The sequence below is a fragment of the Podarcis vaucheri genome (genome assembly GCF_965113315.1).
Source record: "Podarcis vaucheri genome assembly, chromosome: 11".
Taxonomy (NCBI): Eukaryota; Metazoa; Chordata; class Lepidosauria; order Squamata; family Lacertidae; genus Podarcis; species Podarcis vaucheri.
This window is the reverse complement of record NC_138749.1, coordinates 60,590,700-60,608,091: the sequence shown is the minus strand read 5'-3', so window position 1 is coordinate 60,608,091 and position 17,392 is coordinate 60,590,700. Positions and strand designations below refer to the sequence as shown.

The 17,392-nt window shown below is 41.7% G+C and overlaps 1 protein-coding gene across 2 annotated transcripts in view; it reads right to left on the bottom strand.

Moving 5' to 3' along the window:
- Positions 1-468: 468 nt before the first annotated feature.
- Positions 469-17,392, bottom strand: part of LOC309542676 (transducin-like enhancer protein 1) — a 75,272-nt gene continuing 58,348 nt past the window's right edge. For both annotated transcript variants that reach the window (XM_082241566.1, XM_082241567.1), the window contains exons 15-20: positions 11,646-11,895; positions 9,146-9,393; positions 2,928-3,075; positions 2,128-2,278; positions 1,373-1,449; positions 469-1,106 (exon numbers count right to left, since the gene is read on the bottom strand). In XM_082241566.1, coding sequence (XP_082097692.1) covers positions 999-1,106; positions 1,373-1,449; positions 2,128-2,278; positions 2,928-3,075; positions 9,146-9,393; positions 11,646-11,895 — 982 coding nt within the window. In that variant the 3' untranslated portion in view covers positions 469-998. The remainder of the gene's footprint in view (positions 1,107-1,372; positions 1,450-2,127; positions 2,279-2,927; positions 3,076-9,145; positions 9,394-11,645; positions 11,896-17,392) is intronic.

Sequence of the window (17,392 nt, the reverse complement as noted above, 5' to 3'; positions counted from 1 at the left end):
TCTTGTGTGGGGTTTTTTTTTTGCTGCAAAGTAGCAAACTTCCATGGGATACGAACCCCAAGCTTGTTTACCATAGCATTTCGATCCTTAAACATTCACTTACAAACATTTTGAATGAACAATTCCTCAAAATTTAAAATTATATTATTTTCTGAATGTAAAAGTTACTGCTTTTCTGTTTTCTGCAGTACAAATGTGAATTCTGAATACAATCGGTTTGAAGAAAACTGCTTTTAGTAAAATAAGCCTCAGAGCTCAGCACAGAGTGTTGTGTCCAACTAAGTTTTACTCAAAGGAGATGTGCTGGATCTTTTCTTGTTAGGAATAGTATTTGATGCACCCTAGAAAGACCTTATCAAATATTGCAAAAACTCTACTCTAAGCTTGTTACAAAATTTAGACCATAAAATGATTTTTTAAAAAAATGATTTAAGGGGCATTGGGGTAGAGAGAGGAAAAAAGAGACCATTTATTGATACTAAAGCCTTTACTGTATTAAACCAAATATATTTACAATTTATACAAATGTTTGATCTTCAACAAAAAATACAAAAACCCATATCCCAAGAGGCAAAACCAGGAAACAAGTTTATCCAAGATATCACTGCTCTACACAAGACAAGAATGCAGGTGGAATTGCAAGTGCTGAAACATAATCCCGCATATTCAAGCAATGAGCATGATTTTTATGAGGTCATAAAGGGGGGGAAACCAACCCAAAGGCTTCAACAATCTTCAGCAGACTCTGCTTTAAAAATCCATCAAAACTATGCTACATTAATCCATTTTGCCTTCTTGCTTCACATCGATCCAGGAGCTGGATACCGAAATGCTGCCTTCTGTTTAATACATGTTGAATAGCTTTGTGTGACATGGTGGAAATCAAGTTCTTCCTCTTTTTTTCTTTTTCCTTAATTAAGAAAGGTAAAATCTTTCTATGTCTACACATTAAGAATGTTTTGGCCCAGTTCAACTCATTATGTCTCCAACAGAATTTCTCAGTAGATAACTTCATAGACAGTAGCTTTCTTGTCTCCAGAGCCGGTAACTATGTATTTATCATCCACGGAGATATCACAACTAAGTACAGAAGATGACTCTTTGGACTAGAAGAAAAAGAACAGAGTTATAGTATAAATGTACGCAGTATGAGTGTCGGTGTGTCCCTCTTGTTTATTCTTTTCTAGAACATACCACGTTCTGGTTTAAAAAGTCACTTGTGTTAAGATACATGCACAGAACAGGATAACCCCTTGTCCACTTCCTGAGCTCCTTGGTGAAAGTGTAAGACTGGTAATAATATCTTTGTTCCTACACCTCACCCACCACCATGAGGTTCAAATCCCTTTCATTGATATGCTGTTCTTCTTACCTGGAATATGCTTGCACCATATGGGGTTCGCCAGGCATTTAGGAGGTTGTCTTTTCCAGTACTTACAAACCATTTGCCTGTAATGTGACCATCAATGAAAACACAGTCAAATAATTGACACTAACAGACAGACTTGCGTATTTTTTTTTCATATTCTCTTGTATCTAACAGCACTTTTATCATATGCCTAAAATGTTCCCCATGTTAACAGCTTTGCAGGTGGGGGCGGGGGGTAGGCTGTGAAAGATTGCACAAAGTCGCTTTACAGAAAACCAGTATAGTAGCCTACTAAATTCAGGGGCCTGTCATTTTGACAAGCATTTGATGCCTGGTTAACCAACACAGAGTGCCTGAAATCAGCCGCAGGGCATCCCCAAGCTCTCCTCATCCAGGACAAATCCACCTTTGTGGGTTTTTATAAATGATTTAACTAAAAAGGCATAACTAGCTCAGTAAAGCAACGGGCATCATTCAAAACTCTTGATATTCCAACATTCTATAGCCTCACAACCTAAGCAAACTATGGGCCACCAGCTGCGTATGAAAGCTGCTTTGATGATATTGCGACTTTATAGGCAAGAACTACCTCTCACTGACCTCCTGGGGGAGCCGGTAATAGGGTGTTACCTTTATTTTCCAGCTGTTAAACCAAAATAAATGAAAGCATTCAGGTGCCTTGCCCTGAGACGTTCAGCTCAGGTGTGATTGGCTTGTAGAAATACTGGTGACTTGGAGCCGCTCTTCTTCCAACTTACCGCAATAAGCAAACTTGAGTGACAGCACACAGCTCTCATGCAGATGAAGCTGGTATTTGTCTGGCTTATTTACATGAAGCACTTCCACATTACTGCTCTCCATTCCCACAGCCAGCCATTCACCAGTGGGGCAGTAGCCAAGGGAAAAAATCTTTGAGAGAGAGAGAGAAAGAACCCTTTATTTTTCTTGCAAATATTAGCAAGGAAGGAAGGAAACAAGAGACAATACACTAGGGCTGCAATCATAAGCCACTTACCTGGGAGTAAGCCCCATTAAATTCAATAGGACTTATTTCTGACTGTGCCATCACAAGTCATTTTGCATCTCTTTTAGAACAAGAAATCATTATTTGAGTCCAAATGGCAGCACTGATTGTTTATTAAATAAGAAGGGTGCATGCTAATTTTGCATTATGTGAAGCAATGACACACATGCTTTGTCAGCGTTCTGGGGCATTTCCACCTCCTTTGCTTTCACCACCCCATCCCTGGCAAAAATGCCAAACTGCATTCTTAGCAGAGTCCAGTGTTTTAAGATACCGTTTTATTCCAAAACTGTCGGATTACCCCAATGGATGCTTCATTAACAATAAAAGCTTTGCTCCACAGTAAATGCTTTGGCTGAAAGCAGCCTGAGACTATACCAGAAGCCTATGTGAATAATAAAAGCAGATGTGGTGCTAATACTTTTGCTAGCATTAATACTCTGACTTCACTCTAAAGTTAATAACCAAGATAAGATGGAAGTTGTTCAGCACACCAGTCAGTGCCTGAAATTTGCAGCAAGGAATACTAGGCACCTGGGATGTGAAGTCATGCTGCTGTAGCTGCCGCCCTTCTCTCAAGTCCCAGGATCTTACAGTGTTGTCCAGGCCTCCCGTCCAGAGCTTGGTACCATCATTAGAAATGTCAATACAGCTGGCTCCATCTGTGTGGCCCTGGAATTGCCTGATAAAACAAACCAGATTGAATAATGATTTCCTGCCAGAACTCAAGGTAAACACTGTTGTGTTGTTAGTTTTGGACTCTCTCTGTGTGTCATCTCCTCCACATCACCTGATGTGTGGCAAGCAGCAACACTGCTCGCCCACCCCAACCTGACATAAAATACCGCACTGTACAAAAAACTATTTTGCAGGTGCCAAAGCACATGGAATGTGCCACTAATCGTCTAAACAGGAACTAAGTGAACATTAGCAGAGATTTTGGAAAAGGTAAGTTGACAGTTTGAAAAACTGTAATGTAATTCACGATGACGACACCTGGAAAAAAAACAAAAACTTAACAGGCTCCTAGGCTAAACTCAAAGTACAGAGGACAAATTGCCTCAACAGAGGCAGCCAGTTATTTATAGGCTTTGTTTAAGCTGTGAATCAAGAGCATAAAAAAAAAATACTTCAGCTACATAAACACATGCAGGAAGGGATCCAATAAACCTAATCTTTTTACTTGTGTTGGCTGAGCCTGCAAAATGATGCCCTTGGTAGCAAACAGGTCATGAGCAGCCATCATTATTCAACAATGTTTTACATTTTAAATCTCGGCATTTGGAAATCCCTACTCTTGGTAACAAAGAGTCAGCTCGAGCCTTCCTTAATCCCTAAACTGGAATGTTCTAAGGCGCCTGCCTGCCTTTTACCACCAGCAATTAGCTTCAGCTTCATGCTTCAAAAGCAAAAGAGGAAGGCGTAGAACGACTACCATGGGACACCCTATGAATCAACATGGCATGTCTGGAGTCGTTGGTCTGAAAATTCAAGGAGTTATCAGCTCGTGCTCTCCTTTTATTTTCTCTGACTTTTACCAACACAAGCAAGGGCAAGAAGTGAACCACAACAAATTGGCAACCAATACTTATTGCTCAGGAAGCCTGGCAAGAACTAAGCTGCTCCAGTCACAAGGTCTGCAACAAGAGAGGAAGCAGAAGCTCTTTATTCCAGAAGCCCACATTAGGAAATTATGCTGCCTCCTTTGCTCAGGTAAATGACAGGTGAGCCAGTCTACCCCAAGCTTTTTCCATGTGTAGTATAGACATGTGGTTACGTAGAAAGCCCTGTGTGAGCTAGGACCTAAATATGCAGAGTGCTTGAACACTGTGGTGTCTTCTGTGAAATGCCCTCCCTTCAGAGGTGTAGTTGGGCACCCTCTCAAGAAAGGGATCGGTTCCCTTTCTTGGCAGTGCCACTTCTAGCTGAGACTTGCTGTGTGGCAACGCAAGAGAGATGGTGATGCCTTAGCTTTGGAGCTCTCTACCCTCTTGAGATACCACTGGCACTGTCCTTACTGAGATTCTGATGACAATTGAAGCTATTTGCCCAGACCTTTGTTGGGGTTTAGTGCCAGGATAGACCTGCCTTTCTTAAATCATAATTTTTTTATAGGGATGTGGAATGTGTGGCCTTACAGGGATTGGTGAACTATAACTCCCATTTTTCTCAACCAATGGCTATGCTGGATGGGGCTGATGGGCACTGGAGTCCAACAAGCTATGGAGGGCAACAGGTTCACCATCTTTGTTGTACTGTGTTCATGAACTTGTATTTTAAACTGCAACCCTCTCTCTAGAACTGTATTTACAATGAAGAGTAGGCAGAAAGTGTCTTAAAGATATAAATGTCCCTTTATGTGCTCATACTTTTGCTGGTTGCTAGGCTGTAGGTTCAGGCTGGAAGTATCAGACCCGCTCTGCAGCTATAAGATGGACATTTTAACTGTGGTGTTTTAGCTGCTCCCATTGATTTATGAATTAGAAGTGATGGTTTAGGTTTAGTTTTTATGATACATAACTTACACATGTGGTCCAATGAAAGGCAGGGTAGATTTTCAAAAGACATGCATTGATACATACATAAAAATGCCCAGTTATTCTCTATCTAGAGCTCACCATCCAACAATTACCTTGGATTATTGTCCAAGAAAGCTCTATCTATCTATCTATCTATCTATCTATCTATCTATCTATCTTCTCTTGCTCATCTATCCATCTTCTCTTGCATGAACTCAGCCTACTAATACAATAAGATTGTGGTCCTATAGTGGCATTAGAGGTCAGTATGAAGGAAGTTGGTCATGATCTATGTGTGCCACTAACTTGGCACAGCACTTGCACTCCTCTTCCTAGAAAGTGCAAGTATGTGTAAGACTGTTCAAACATCAGGGGATGTGAGCAGAAAGAACTACAAAGCCACTCCTGGAAGTCATTTCAGACATTACTTTTATCTCCATGCATCTTAAAAGTCAATTTTAAGTGTGTCTGACCATTCAAAAGTTAAATATATGGGAGTCTTGAACAGTGTGCTTTTTGCACCTCTTTTCTCTGTTCTCAAAAGTAACATTTATAAAGTGATTGTGTAATGCTGTGATTTATCCTTCCAGCGAACAAGCCTCACTGTCTGACAACAACGTTCACTTACTGAAAAGGTCTGGTCCACTATGCAATTAGCACAGTAAAGAAAGACTGAAAACCAGTTGGTGCACAATTATGGATTGCGGAGAGAAAAGCTAAGACAAACACAGATATCGAGAGCAAATGTGCTGCTCTTTAGACACGAGGCAGAATTCCTCTCATGGGCCACTCCATGACACCTCATGGATCACACACAAGCAGAAACTGCAGTTAGGCATATAATCGCCATCCAGATAATATAAGCGTTTGTTTTAATAAAGAAAATGAACTAACACTGAGTATATGTCTTAGCAAGGGAGTGCTTCGTTGTAGTTTTAGAAGCAAGATATTCAGCTGATCACAGTTTCCAGGAGTCAGGATTTAGGATTTCAGTACTCTGAAAAGCTCTTTGCCCTTTTCCATTACTAGCAAAAAGCGGGGGGTGGGGGGAGGAAATAAGTGGAGGCATGGAAAGCTGCTTGATTTGTATAAAGGCGACAGAGGTGGCAAGTTTTGGATTTACTTGAATTTTGAACTACCTTGCTGTAGAATTTTGACATTTTCTTTAAGTGCCATGTTCACACAGCCCAGTTCATAATTAAGATGACTCATTCAGCCTGTAAGTGTCCAGAAATGCTAAGTAGCCAAACTCTGATGCTTTAAATAGCCACTCATTAGTATCAAGACAGGTGCAAATGTCGGCTGTGCTTGCTGAGATTTATTGTGGGCTGCTGCCAATTGAGCTGAGATGTATGAAAAGTTGGTCTTGTGGCCCACCAAACACTGTCATATTATAAAGCTATTTTGAGCAGTTAAAAGTCACTGCCTTGCCAAGACATTCGCATTGAGGTGTGCGTACACATTCATTCTTTAATCCTGAAGGCCTGAAAGGAAATTACTTATGTGGACATTATGTTAATCACACTCCCTACCTTCCAAACCTGGAAGTGTTAGAGACTGAGGAAAGAAAAGTCACTTAGCCTCTAGGGGCTGGTGAGAGAAGGCTGATTAGCTGCCAAAAATATACTAGGAAAAGAACACACAGGATTTGTGAGATATTTTCTAATTTTTATTTATCTTTTAGTTAAACAGAAGATTTAAGAGCTGCCTTGTGCATTTGTACCTATACTGCCAATAGCTTTGGGATAGCTCAACATTAGTATAAGCATTAAACGGGTGTTGGTGTTGTTTTAAAAAATACTGGTTACTGGCGGCAAAAGGTACTTAATGCCAAGAGACAGAAGCTGCAAACCACCAAGTTTCGGTTAGCTGGCTTCTACCTACAGCAGAAATGCTGAGGCCTTTTTCAAAGATATCCAGCTGGACAGTGTAAGACTTATATCCTTGAATTCACACCAGAGGAACTGGAATAGTTTCTGAAAGAGTTCTGAAGTAGAAATGACCATGTTGAAAGATGGCTTGAGCTCAGCTATTAGCAGATGCCAGCAGCACACAGCTAACTGGAGCTACGTGCATTCTTAAGGGATCAGAGCTCTCAAAATGCATCATTTTATTGACTAAAAAAGGGTTTATTTCCTATAGCCAAAGTCAGTACTTTAATATGTATTTCCTACCTTACGTAACTGGATTTTAAAAGGAGTCGTTTTAAATTCTCAACATATTCCATGATTATTATTTTTCAAATAGCAAAACAGAACATCAGTTGTGGGTCAGTTGTGCGTGTTGTGGGTTGCCCTGAGGAATATGGAACAGGAAGTGGCATAATGTCCAGGAGGGGAACCAAGAAAGGATATGGGTAGTAGAGCAGTAAGTAGAAATAGGCAAAGGTATTTAGGTGCACCAGGCGGGTAACTTAAAAAAGGTCAGATGGGAGGAACCCAATCTGAAAGAGCCCATTAGAAGACAACAAAAGTGATAAAGGAGCAGCCTATAATTTGCATATAATAGAAATAGGGGAGAAATAGGCAGGGAGTGCCATAATTTCACTATAACATTGTCAACTGTCCCTGATGGAAGCAAATTCAATTGGAAATTATTCACTCTCTCATTATTTGCAGACATACCAAAGGGCTTTTTTTGTTCTTCGTTTCCCCTGATGCACGCTATGCCAAAAGCAATTGAGGGCAACCCGATAACCTGAAAATGAGCTATTAATATTCTGGCCATTCAGCATTTTCAGAGGGGTCTGCAGAGCACACCTGCTGTGCTTTGAGGAAGCAAAGATGGCAAGCAGCCAGTTTTGGGGGTTTTGTCTGTTTTTTTGAAAGCTAGAGATGTTGATTTGTGACTACACGTAAATAAACAACATTATCTAAATCTGAGCTAAGTGAGTGACTGCTGGAAACATGGTAGATGTTTCCAAATCTCCCATGAGTTTGTATCCTGAATGTGACTGGTCATGTTGCCACCGCACACATAACTAGGCTTTTTCCATGCTCTGGAAGAGCGGTTTGTGGAATGTAGGTATAGTGGAGGGGGAAAGGTACTGCACTGCACACTTGGCACTAAAACACAGAAGGATTTGAGGCCAAAGGTAATCTAAATTTTGCACCAAGAAAATCTCAATTCTCAACAAATTATGCAAATGAAGAAATGCTGCATACCATTTTTGCTAGTTTGCATAATTATTTTGATAAGCATGGGGAGCATTGAGCCCATTCCTTTGCTGTTGAGAATCTTGTTCAGGCATTTTTCAGGCTTCTGGGTTTCAGTGTGCATTATTCACACACTTTTGAGTATACACTCACAACCACAAGCGCTAGAATCTGGTTATGTAAACAAACAAAAGAAAACCAAGGTTCCCTGGAGGCTGAATTCTCCAACCATATCCAAATCGTGCAGCTTTCCAGAGCTCTCATTGAATTGTAGAATACACACAACCCTGCAAAGGGCAGCTTGAAGATACATGTATTTTGTTTCAGACACGTTTACAGATGAGACAGCAGATGGGGGGGGGGAGTGGTGAACTGATTCAGCAAGGAAAATGGCTAAGCACGTGTACAAACTTCTGAGTTAGGTGCAAAGAAAACAAGAAAGGAGGAAGAAAGGAGGACATCACGACAGGATCCTTCCTGGCTTGCTAGTTGCCGTACAAAGGGAGATTCAGAAGCACAGCCTCCTGATTGCTGGAAGTAATTAGAATTTTATGTCTGCTGACCTCTGGAGTCATTGAGGGGGCAGCGCCATTTCTTCCATCTCTGCTGGCTGCCCTTTCCCCCAAACCACTTCTCTGGCTATGATAGGCTTCTGTAGCCACAATGGGTGTATTTGGTAGAGTTCTTGGCATTTGATGGCCTCAGGACATCTCTAATGCACTAGTTCCTCCCTGAAAGGCTACAACTGCCCTATCTTATGAGCTCAGTTCAACTGAAATGGAACAGAATACAAGTGGTTGGTGACGGTGGCAGTGACGGTGGGATCCAACAGAAGGAATGGGTAGGGCAACAGGAACAAGAAGAAGAAGAAAACCCGATTTGTCTCCAAACCCAGACAAATTTCATAGATCTCTTAGGAAAATCTTGCTGATTTGCCCCAATGGCCAGCCCACTCTGAACTGCTAATTTAGGCAATTTAGCACTTTCAGTCATGACAATGTAATACTGCTTCATGGTAGCTGCACATACAAAGGGGGGGGGGGAATGGAAGGAAATTGGCTGAAAAGCAGCAACTAACCTGACCAATGTCTGATTGTGCAGATCCCAGACTGCAATGTTCCCATCGCTACAGCAGGAGAAGCAGACCTTGGAATCAGGGCTGATTGCCAGAGCATAGCAGGCAGGAGCAGAGGACGTCAACTCTGCTTTTATACGTGGAGTTGGAGCTGCCAGGTCCCAAATGGATAACGTGCTGGCTTCCCCGCCAACAATCAGGGTGCATCCGTCGGGGAGCAATTTACATGATCGAATGTAGTTATCTCTGTTCTGTGGAGGTACAAATCTCAATGACGTTAATATACATTCTCTGCAATAATGCCAATGATAATGTTTTCATTCGATAGCCAGACTTTAAGCACTGTAAGCTCTGAAGCTGAACCTCACTGGCCTGGCATGGACAATCATTCAAAGTTGCATTAGCTTCAGGGCTGAGCACTCTTCCTTTCACCCTGCACTGGCTTTGGCATGAAGGTCTTGTTTTGTATTAAGTCAGAGCTCCCTGTTATGTCCTAGCCAAGGAACTCTGAGTTAATGTTGTCAGCTAACACAAACCGGGGTAATAAGCCAGGATCATATCATCCTTCAGCTCAGAAGGAGAACTCCAGCTTAATACAAAGCAGGGTTTTCGGGAGCACTCAGCAACCACTTCATAAACCATGGTTTATGTAGCTCTGCACAATCATCTGAACAGGACATATAATTTCCAACCCACACATGTGCTGCCGGTCCTGTCTTCTACTGTTCACATCTAAGCAGAGACAGCAGCTAAGAAAATTCAGTGAATTTCTCTCTTGAAAGCATAACTCTTTATATTGTTTTCAATATGAGCGATGGCAATTCTAGCATCTTATTGCACATTAAGTATAGCAAAAAGAACCCGATCCAAGATAAGTGTTTGTTTGTTTTCTAAAAGTGTGGTGCAGTGCTAAAGAAATCACTTTGGACAAAATCAGCGTGCCCCCAGTGGTTACAGAGGCTCTCTTTGATTAATATCCCAAGTTCCTAAAAATACCTGTTGCTAAAAAGCTTGGGGTGCGGGAATCAAGGAATGGAAAACCCCAGGCTCCAACTATTTCAGGTTTTAGTCCATAAATGCAGCAGTTGTCATTATGCTCATTTTCAGTAGTCACATTAAGAGTGGTAAAAATTCTGAAGCAGCCAAAAGGATAAAACTAGTAACAAATCATGCAGTGCTACTAAGGAGAAAGCAATTATTTTTGTGTTTCTTTGTGCTACGCTTCCCTTAATTCAACAGAGCCAAATTCTGTCATGGCAAGAGACTGTTCTCTTTTGGTGTCAGGTAACGTTGTGGCAGCAGAAAAAGACACATTAAGGGGACAGTAAGTATAGGACTTGGCTTGAACACCCCATTAAAAACTACCATCAACATTACTGTTTTCATAGAGCTTCATGGAGCCAGGTTCAACTCTCTGGTTCTGTTAGCAGAAGCCCATGCAAAGACTCCCACTAGGGCTGTTTCCCCCTTCCCCTGTGCACACACCCCCAAAAAAAAAAATCAGGAGAAGCTCCAGAACAGCAAGCAAAGAGGAAGAACAGTCTTCAACCATGGAGCCTCCAACACAATAGTGTTCCAAAATGCACCTTGAGAGTAAGGGCTTTTTATAATATATTTATCAACCTTATGAAAGGTTCCTAAAATATTAACGATAAAAGTTAAGTATTTGGTACAAATGCCACATTTGTTAAGCCACTCCATCACCATTTTACATCTGGCAAACAGTTCACCCAAGATCAGCCTGAGCAACCCTTAACAAAATCAGAGTTAAACTCCGGATTTGCTGGCCCATAAGAGTTTCACTTCTTCACTGCCCGCTTTCTGGGGGTACAAAATTGTAAAGGCTGCAAAATGGGTGCCAAAATCAACGAGGGAAAAAGAAGCAGCTGTAGAAGATGGGCACTGGTTCTTGCAAGGCTTGAGAGCAAGAAACCAGTTCTATCTGCCATTGCCATGTAGAAGCAAAGCAGAGATAGGGAACCTTTCTTTGCCTGAAACTTCTTGGTCTTCGGGGCAAACTTCAGGGGGCTACCTGGGCAGGGCCAAAGGCCAGAGTGGGTGAAACAATAAATGCAAATTTTATGTTTGTTCAGTAGGCTTGTTTATATACCCACCCCTCCCTCTCTGAGTTCCATCTAGGAGAGCAAGGTTCAGGGCCCAACAGGTATTTGGTCCTTGGCTTGGTTTCTCTGCAGCTCCATTGTTTCGCTTTTATTACTTACTGTTTAAAACATTTAACTTTCATTTTTTACTTAGGGGTCCCTTTAGGGCAGTGGTTCTCAACCTGTGGGTCCCCAGATGTTGTTGGACTACAGCTCCCATCATCTCTGAGCTCTGGCCTTGCTAGCTAGGAGTGATGGGAGTTGTAGTTCAACAACATCTGAGGACCCACAGGTTGAGAAAGGCTGTTTTAGGGGGTTCAGATGTTAGCGAATGACCTAGTTAAATTCACCAAGTTCCTATATTTCAATACTGGACTCCAGTTTCTATAGGATAAACTTACCAGACAGTCCAGCTGAGAAACAGGACTCTTGTTGCCAGGCTGGCTGATATCCCAGACTTTGACACATCCCTTCCCACCAGTGTACACGTGCCTTGTGGGGTTGCTGATGGTGACAGCACACACCACTTCCCCGTGATTCAAGGTGTTGATCTGGCGAGCATGACGTGGTATTCCTGGTCCAATGAGAGCATCTGGGGGGAAAGGAACTGGCTGCATCTGACCATCTGCAGTGACGTGAAATGAGTATGCTCTGTTTGGGATGGAAAAAAGAAGGTGGGAGGGGAAGCCCCAGGTCACATAGCTGGCCTATTTCAGTTACTAAGTCACAACTATGTACCAGTTCACACTTGCAAGCAGGGTAGATGTTGTGGAGCAGCTCAAAGATAGCTCACCACTTGTGCAATGCCGGTGACGTGGCTTCTTTCCACACAACTGCCACCTGGCTTGGGAAATAGCCACGTGGGCACAGTTTTGATGCAGTGTTGTATTTGCAAAGTGAAAATGTTATTTTTAGTTCCTTGCCTCCCCCAGCAATTCACACATATCAATTCCTGAGTGCAAAACGCAAATCAACATGAACAGATGCCTAAATTTATCTGGAGAAATGCTGTCATGACCTTCCAAGGTACAGCATCTGCCGGGCATGCAGAAAATCCCTGGGCTCAACCTCTGGCATCTCTAGGTAGGGCTGGGAATGTACCTTGCCTGAAGCCCTGGAGAGGCTCTGTCAGTCCGTGTAAACAACACGAAGCTAGATGGACCAGTGGTTTAAGGCAGTAGAAGGCAGCTTCCCATGCTCTTGTGATGAGATAGCTTGAATAATGGCTTCAGTGCTTAAAGATTACTTATCGTGGTGTCACCAGTGGAGGCTAAAGCAGTGAAGAAACTCAATATGGAGGTCGGATGGCCGAAGTATTGGGAAATTTTGGAACAGGATGGAGATAAGCTTAAACTACAAAGCCAGGAGAAATTGAAACATAAAGTACAAAATTGGTTTCAATACCGTCAAATAATGGAGTTTTTTAAACAGGATAGGAAAATTGGCTTCCAGGTGGAAAAATCAAAACTAGAAACTGAGTTATTAGAACCCAATACTAAGATTTTATCTAGAATGTATAACTTGTTGCTGAAATGGAGTACACAGGACGAAACAGTCAAATCGGTTATGATCAAGTGGGCACAGGATGTTGGGCACAATATCATGTCAGCTGACTGGGAATGGTTATGGAACACCGGTATTAAATTCACGGCATGTAATGCCCTAAAGGAAAATATTATGAAAATGGTTTATAGGTGGTACATGACCCCAGTCAAGCTGGCAAAAATTTACCATTTGCCCGATAATAAATGTTGGAAATGTAGAGAGACTGAAGGTATCTTCTATCACCTCTGGTGGACGTGCCCGAAGATTAAGGCTTTCTGGGAAATGATCTATAATGAAATGAAAAAGGTACTTAAATGTACTTTTCCTAAAAAGCCAGAGGCCTTTCTCTTGGGCATTGTCGGCCAATTGGTGTCCAAAGGGGATAGAACTTTTTTCATGTATGCCACAACAGCAGCAAGAATACTCATCGCGAAGTATTGGAAGACACAAGATCTACCCACTTTGGAAGAATGGCAGATGAAAGTGATGGACTATATGACATTGGCTGAGATGACAGGCAGAATCCGCGACCAACGAAAGGAGACGGTGGAAGAAGAATGGAGAAAATTTAAAAGTTACCTTAAGGACTATTATAAACTCAATGAATGTTAAAGTGTTGTGGTTTTCAGAGACAAAGGGATACAGTGATATAAGGTCAGAATATAGAGAAGACTAAGATGACAGAGGTTGGAAGTAACAATTGGGAGTTGCTAAAAATTATGGACATTGGGATGCAGAAAGGGGGGGGAGGGGAAGTCCAAGAAAAGAGGTTTATGAAAATATGGTATGAAACTATACGTGTATGTTTGTCTTTTTAAGTGTTTGTTTGTTATTTAAAAACTTTGTAAAACCAATAAAAATGTTATAAAAAAAAAATAAAGATTACTTATCGTGGCCCTACAACATCTCCCCTGCCCCCTGAAAAAGGTCCTTGGCCATTCAGTGATTCACAGCAGATGCCAACACTAGATGATTTATAGTAAAGCATGGCTATTCAAGGGAGAGAGGAAAGAATCAATGCATTCACTTGCTTAGAGGCCCGAAGCACATCACATGAGCCAAGGGAAGTAAAACAGGAAATAAAGTGCTCTCCTCATCCACCTCGTACTTTCACTTACTGCTAGTTACCCATTTGCTAGATTCTCTGTAGGGCTTAAAATATTGATTATGCAATTTAGTTAGACTGCGCTCCCTTTTTTTAAAAAAAGAAAAACAGAAGAAACTCAGCCAGGGACCTATCACCATCAACATATAACCGAAATTAGTTTCCCTCTCTCAACACGCTGCCCGAAGACTTTTGAACTACCTGGTCAAGTAAGGCACATTGGCCCCATTCAGACCTAACAATTGCAGTTTAATCCATGGCCTATTAGACAGAAGGAGTGGTGGGCTATGCACTCGCTCCTCCACAGTGGCACTGAAGCCGGGCACATAAAAGGATGAGAAGAGAGGGAGTGAAGATAGAGTGCCTGAGCACAAATCTCATTCTCAGTCTATGGTGTGTGGGGTCACACTAATAAACTATGGATCATTAGACCAATATTGTTATATTGGAAGATCAACATGACCACATACCATTTCCACTATCCACATATGCACAAGTTAGGAAGCTGTGGGATCACACGGATTACTACTTTGTATGGAGGTGAAATTACAAAAGGCTGCACCAGAATAAACCACAACTACAACTAGACAGAAAGATGGAAATAAACTAGAAGTTTAGAAGGAAACTCTTTTGGAAAGAAAATAGGCTACAGCCTTGATGTCTAAAAGGCAGTCTGGGATCTCTTGCATGGAAAATAATTTGGGAAGCAGTACCTCAAAGAACAAAAGAGCAGTGATATATGAGCTGGAAAAAATGTAAGTGCTTTAATTTTCCATGTTCATTAGTAATGATAAATATTGAAAATTGAATGCTAGGCAAGTTGAACAGTTTTAAAGTTTTTAGCTTTGCTTACTAAATAAAAGTAAAATAAACATGCTAAATTAGAGCACTCTCTAGGGCATCAGTAACTTTTCTAATGTGAACTGTACATGTACCATGCAAAGAATACTATGCAAATTAACCTAATTTGCACTGCAAATTTTTCCGGTTCAAATTTTCTCCAGAAAACCCACACCACTGTACAGAAGGACACCTAACTTTTTAGGTCAGTTTACAATTGACCAAAGCCACTACGACTCTTATCCTATGCATGTTGACTTTTTATCTTTAGCGTTTTATACATGCTGACTTGGAAGTTCCACTGTGTACAAGGATTACTATATAAAATGGCAAGCAGTAGAAAGGAGACTATATTTTTGAAAAGAAGCTTACAGTATGTTTGGATGCTAATGCTATACATCAGCACAGCAAGCATGATCCCCATGCTTCTAGCATTTGCATACATCATTAATGCCCAAAGTCAACCTCAGGATTTTAAAGACAAGTAGCCTTTAACAAGGGCCAGGCTATTTTAAAAAAAGTTGTGGGCCTTACATTCTGTTAACATGTTGTCAGGTGGTAGAGGAGAAACAGGAAGCAGGCTGTCCAGGGGGAGTTCTTTCAATAGCAGCAGAATGGAAAACAAGAGTGTGCTCCTAAGAGGCTGATTTCTTTTTTAAAAACAGCAACCAATTCTATTCTAATTGTCATCAGCTTGTACAAAAATGCTATTTTCAGGAAAGACAGAACTAGCACACAAGGCTTTAAAACAAACACAAACATAAGGCAACACACAACTTGCTCTGGGTATGAAATAATAGAGCACCAGTCAGCTGAGACACGGAGGGAGTTGCAGTTATTTGTTTGGGAGGGGAATGGAAATCTCCCCCCTACTAAGAAGAGGAGACACAGCAAGAACGCTGCATCCCATTTACAAAATAAATTCAATGTGACATCTCGATTTGTGTGCCTGAAAGAAGCAAGCTTTTCAGACTGAAGCTGAAAACTCTCCTGCTGTCAATATGAATCTGTGGCAGACGGTGCATTATCTGTACTCCTACACCAGAAATTTTCAATAGACTTATCTATCACAGATAAGGATATGCCATCAGAAAGTTGCTATGGGTAACTGAAGGCATCCCGCTGCCTTGGGGTGATCAGGCGTAGCGTCAGCCTCGTTTCAAAGGCAAATAATGAAAGGAGATCAGCTCAGCACCTAGGATTTTCAAAGTTTATCTTGTCTATTTATATAGTACGCACAGGCTAAGATGGAAGCTGCGTCCAGCAAAGAGAAAGAGAGAAAGAGAGGGGGTGGAAGTAGAACTAGGTATTATGGAGTATTGTTTTTAAATAAATTCTAAGAAACATGGGCCAAACAATAACAGCCACCAGGTTATTGAACTGTTCAGGTCACCAAAGGTCCTTAGCTTCATATTGCTGTTGGTTTTAGTTTTTCAGCACCAGACATTTTGCAAGCATGCAATTTAAACAATAACAACAAATTATCCTGGCCCATTAGGGCAAGAGGGGCACTGCCCACCCTAAAGCCTCAAAGCCTCTCTGTTCTGTACATTCATATTTGATACAGTACCTCACATTACAAGGCACTTTGGACAATGCTTCATCTCCTGTGCTGCCCAATCACATCTCTGGGCGGCACAGCCAATCACAATCACCTCTATGCCCCATTCCTGTCTCCAGGAGTGGAAAATTTCAATGGGAGTACCAGGGAACCCCCTCTGAACCTCCATGTTGATTTTGTTTCTTGGGGAATTAACTCTCGTCAATCCAAGTCCCTCAGAAACACCCTGGAAGTGCCCCAGCCTTGGGGCAGAGCTAGCGGGAGCCTCCCCACCCAATCAGATGCATGTCTTTGCAAGCCTGTGTTCCATTCAATCCAATCCAAAATCAGGATATTGCCAGATATAAGACTTTTTATTTTGCCCCCCCCCCTATTTATCAGTATTATGCTTATATCCATTCCACCTTTCCTCCAAGGAGCTGAAAGTAGCATACATGGGTCGTCTTTCGCCTCTTGCTTTCCTCACAGTAGCCCTGTGAAGCAGTTTAGGCTGAGAGACAATGACTGGTGCAAGGTCACACAGGGAGTTTCACGGCTGATTTTAACCCTTGACTCCCAGGTCTCAGTCCACTTTATATCTCTCCATTCCACATTTGGGGTGGTGAGGAATGCACAATAGTTCCCCATAGATCTGTTCCCCTGTTAACAATCCTGTGTGGCTCTTTTAAGATGAACTAATTCAGGCTGCAATCCTATGAATACCTAGCAGGGAGTGAAGTCATGGAATCCAGTGTGGTTTACTTCTAAGAAATGCATAACTTCTTTGGCATGAACCCACACAAGAAATTGAAAATTTAGTGAAGTACTATTTCTAAGACTATAATGCCAAAGTGTCCACAGTAGCATTGCAAGGGATGGGAATGGAGATGGGGATGGGGAGAAACCCCCAACAACCTGGCTATTCCTCTAGGTCTAGTGGGCATCAGCTGTCACTGCTCTGAATAACCACACAGGCCAGAAAGTAAAGAAGTAGAAGCTCTCAAAATCTACATGCAAAAGCCACAAATGGCATGGAATGCACAGCCATGTTTCCATGCAAGTGAGAAGTCCAGATTCCCATTTTAATGTTTCCTAAAAATTAAATAAATCTTCAGATC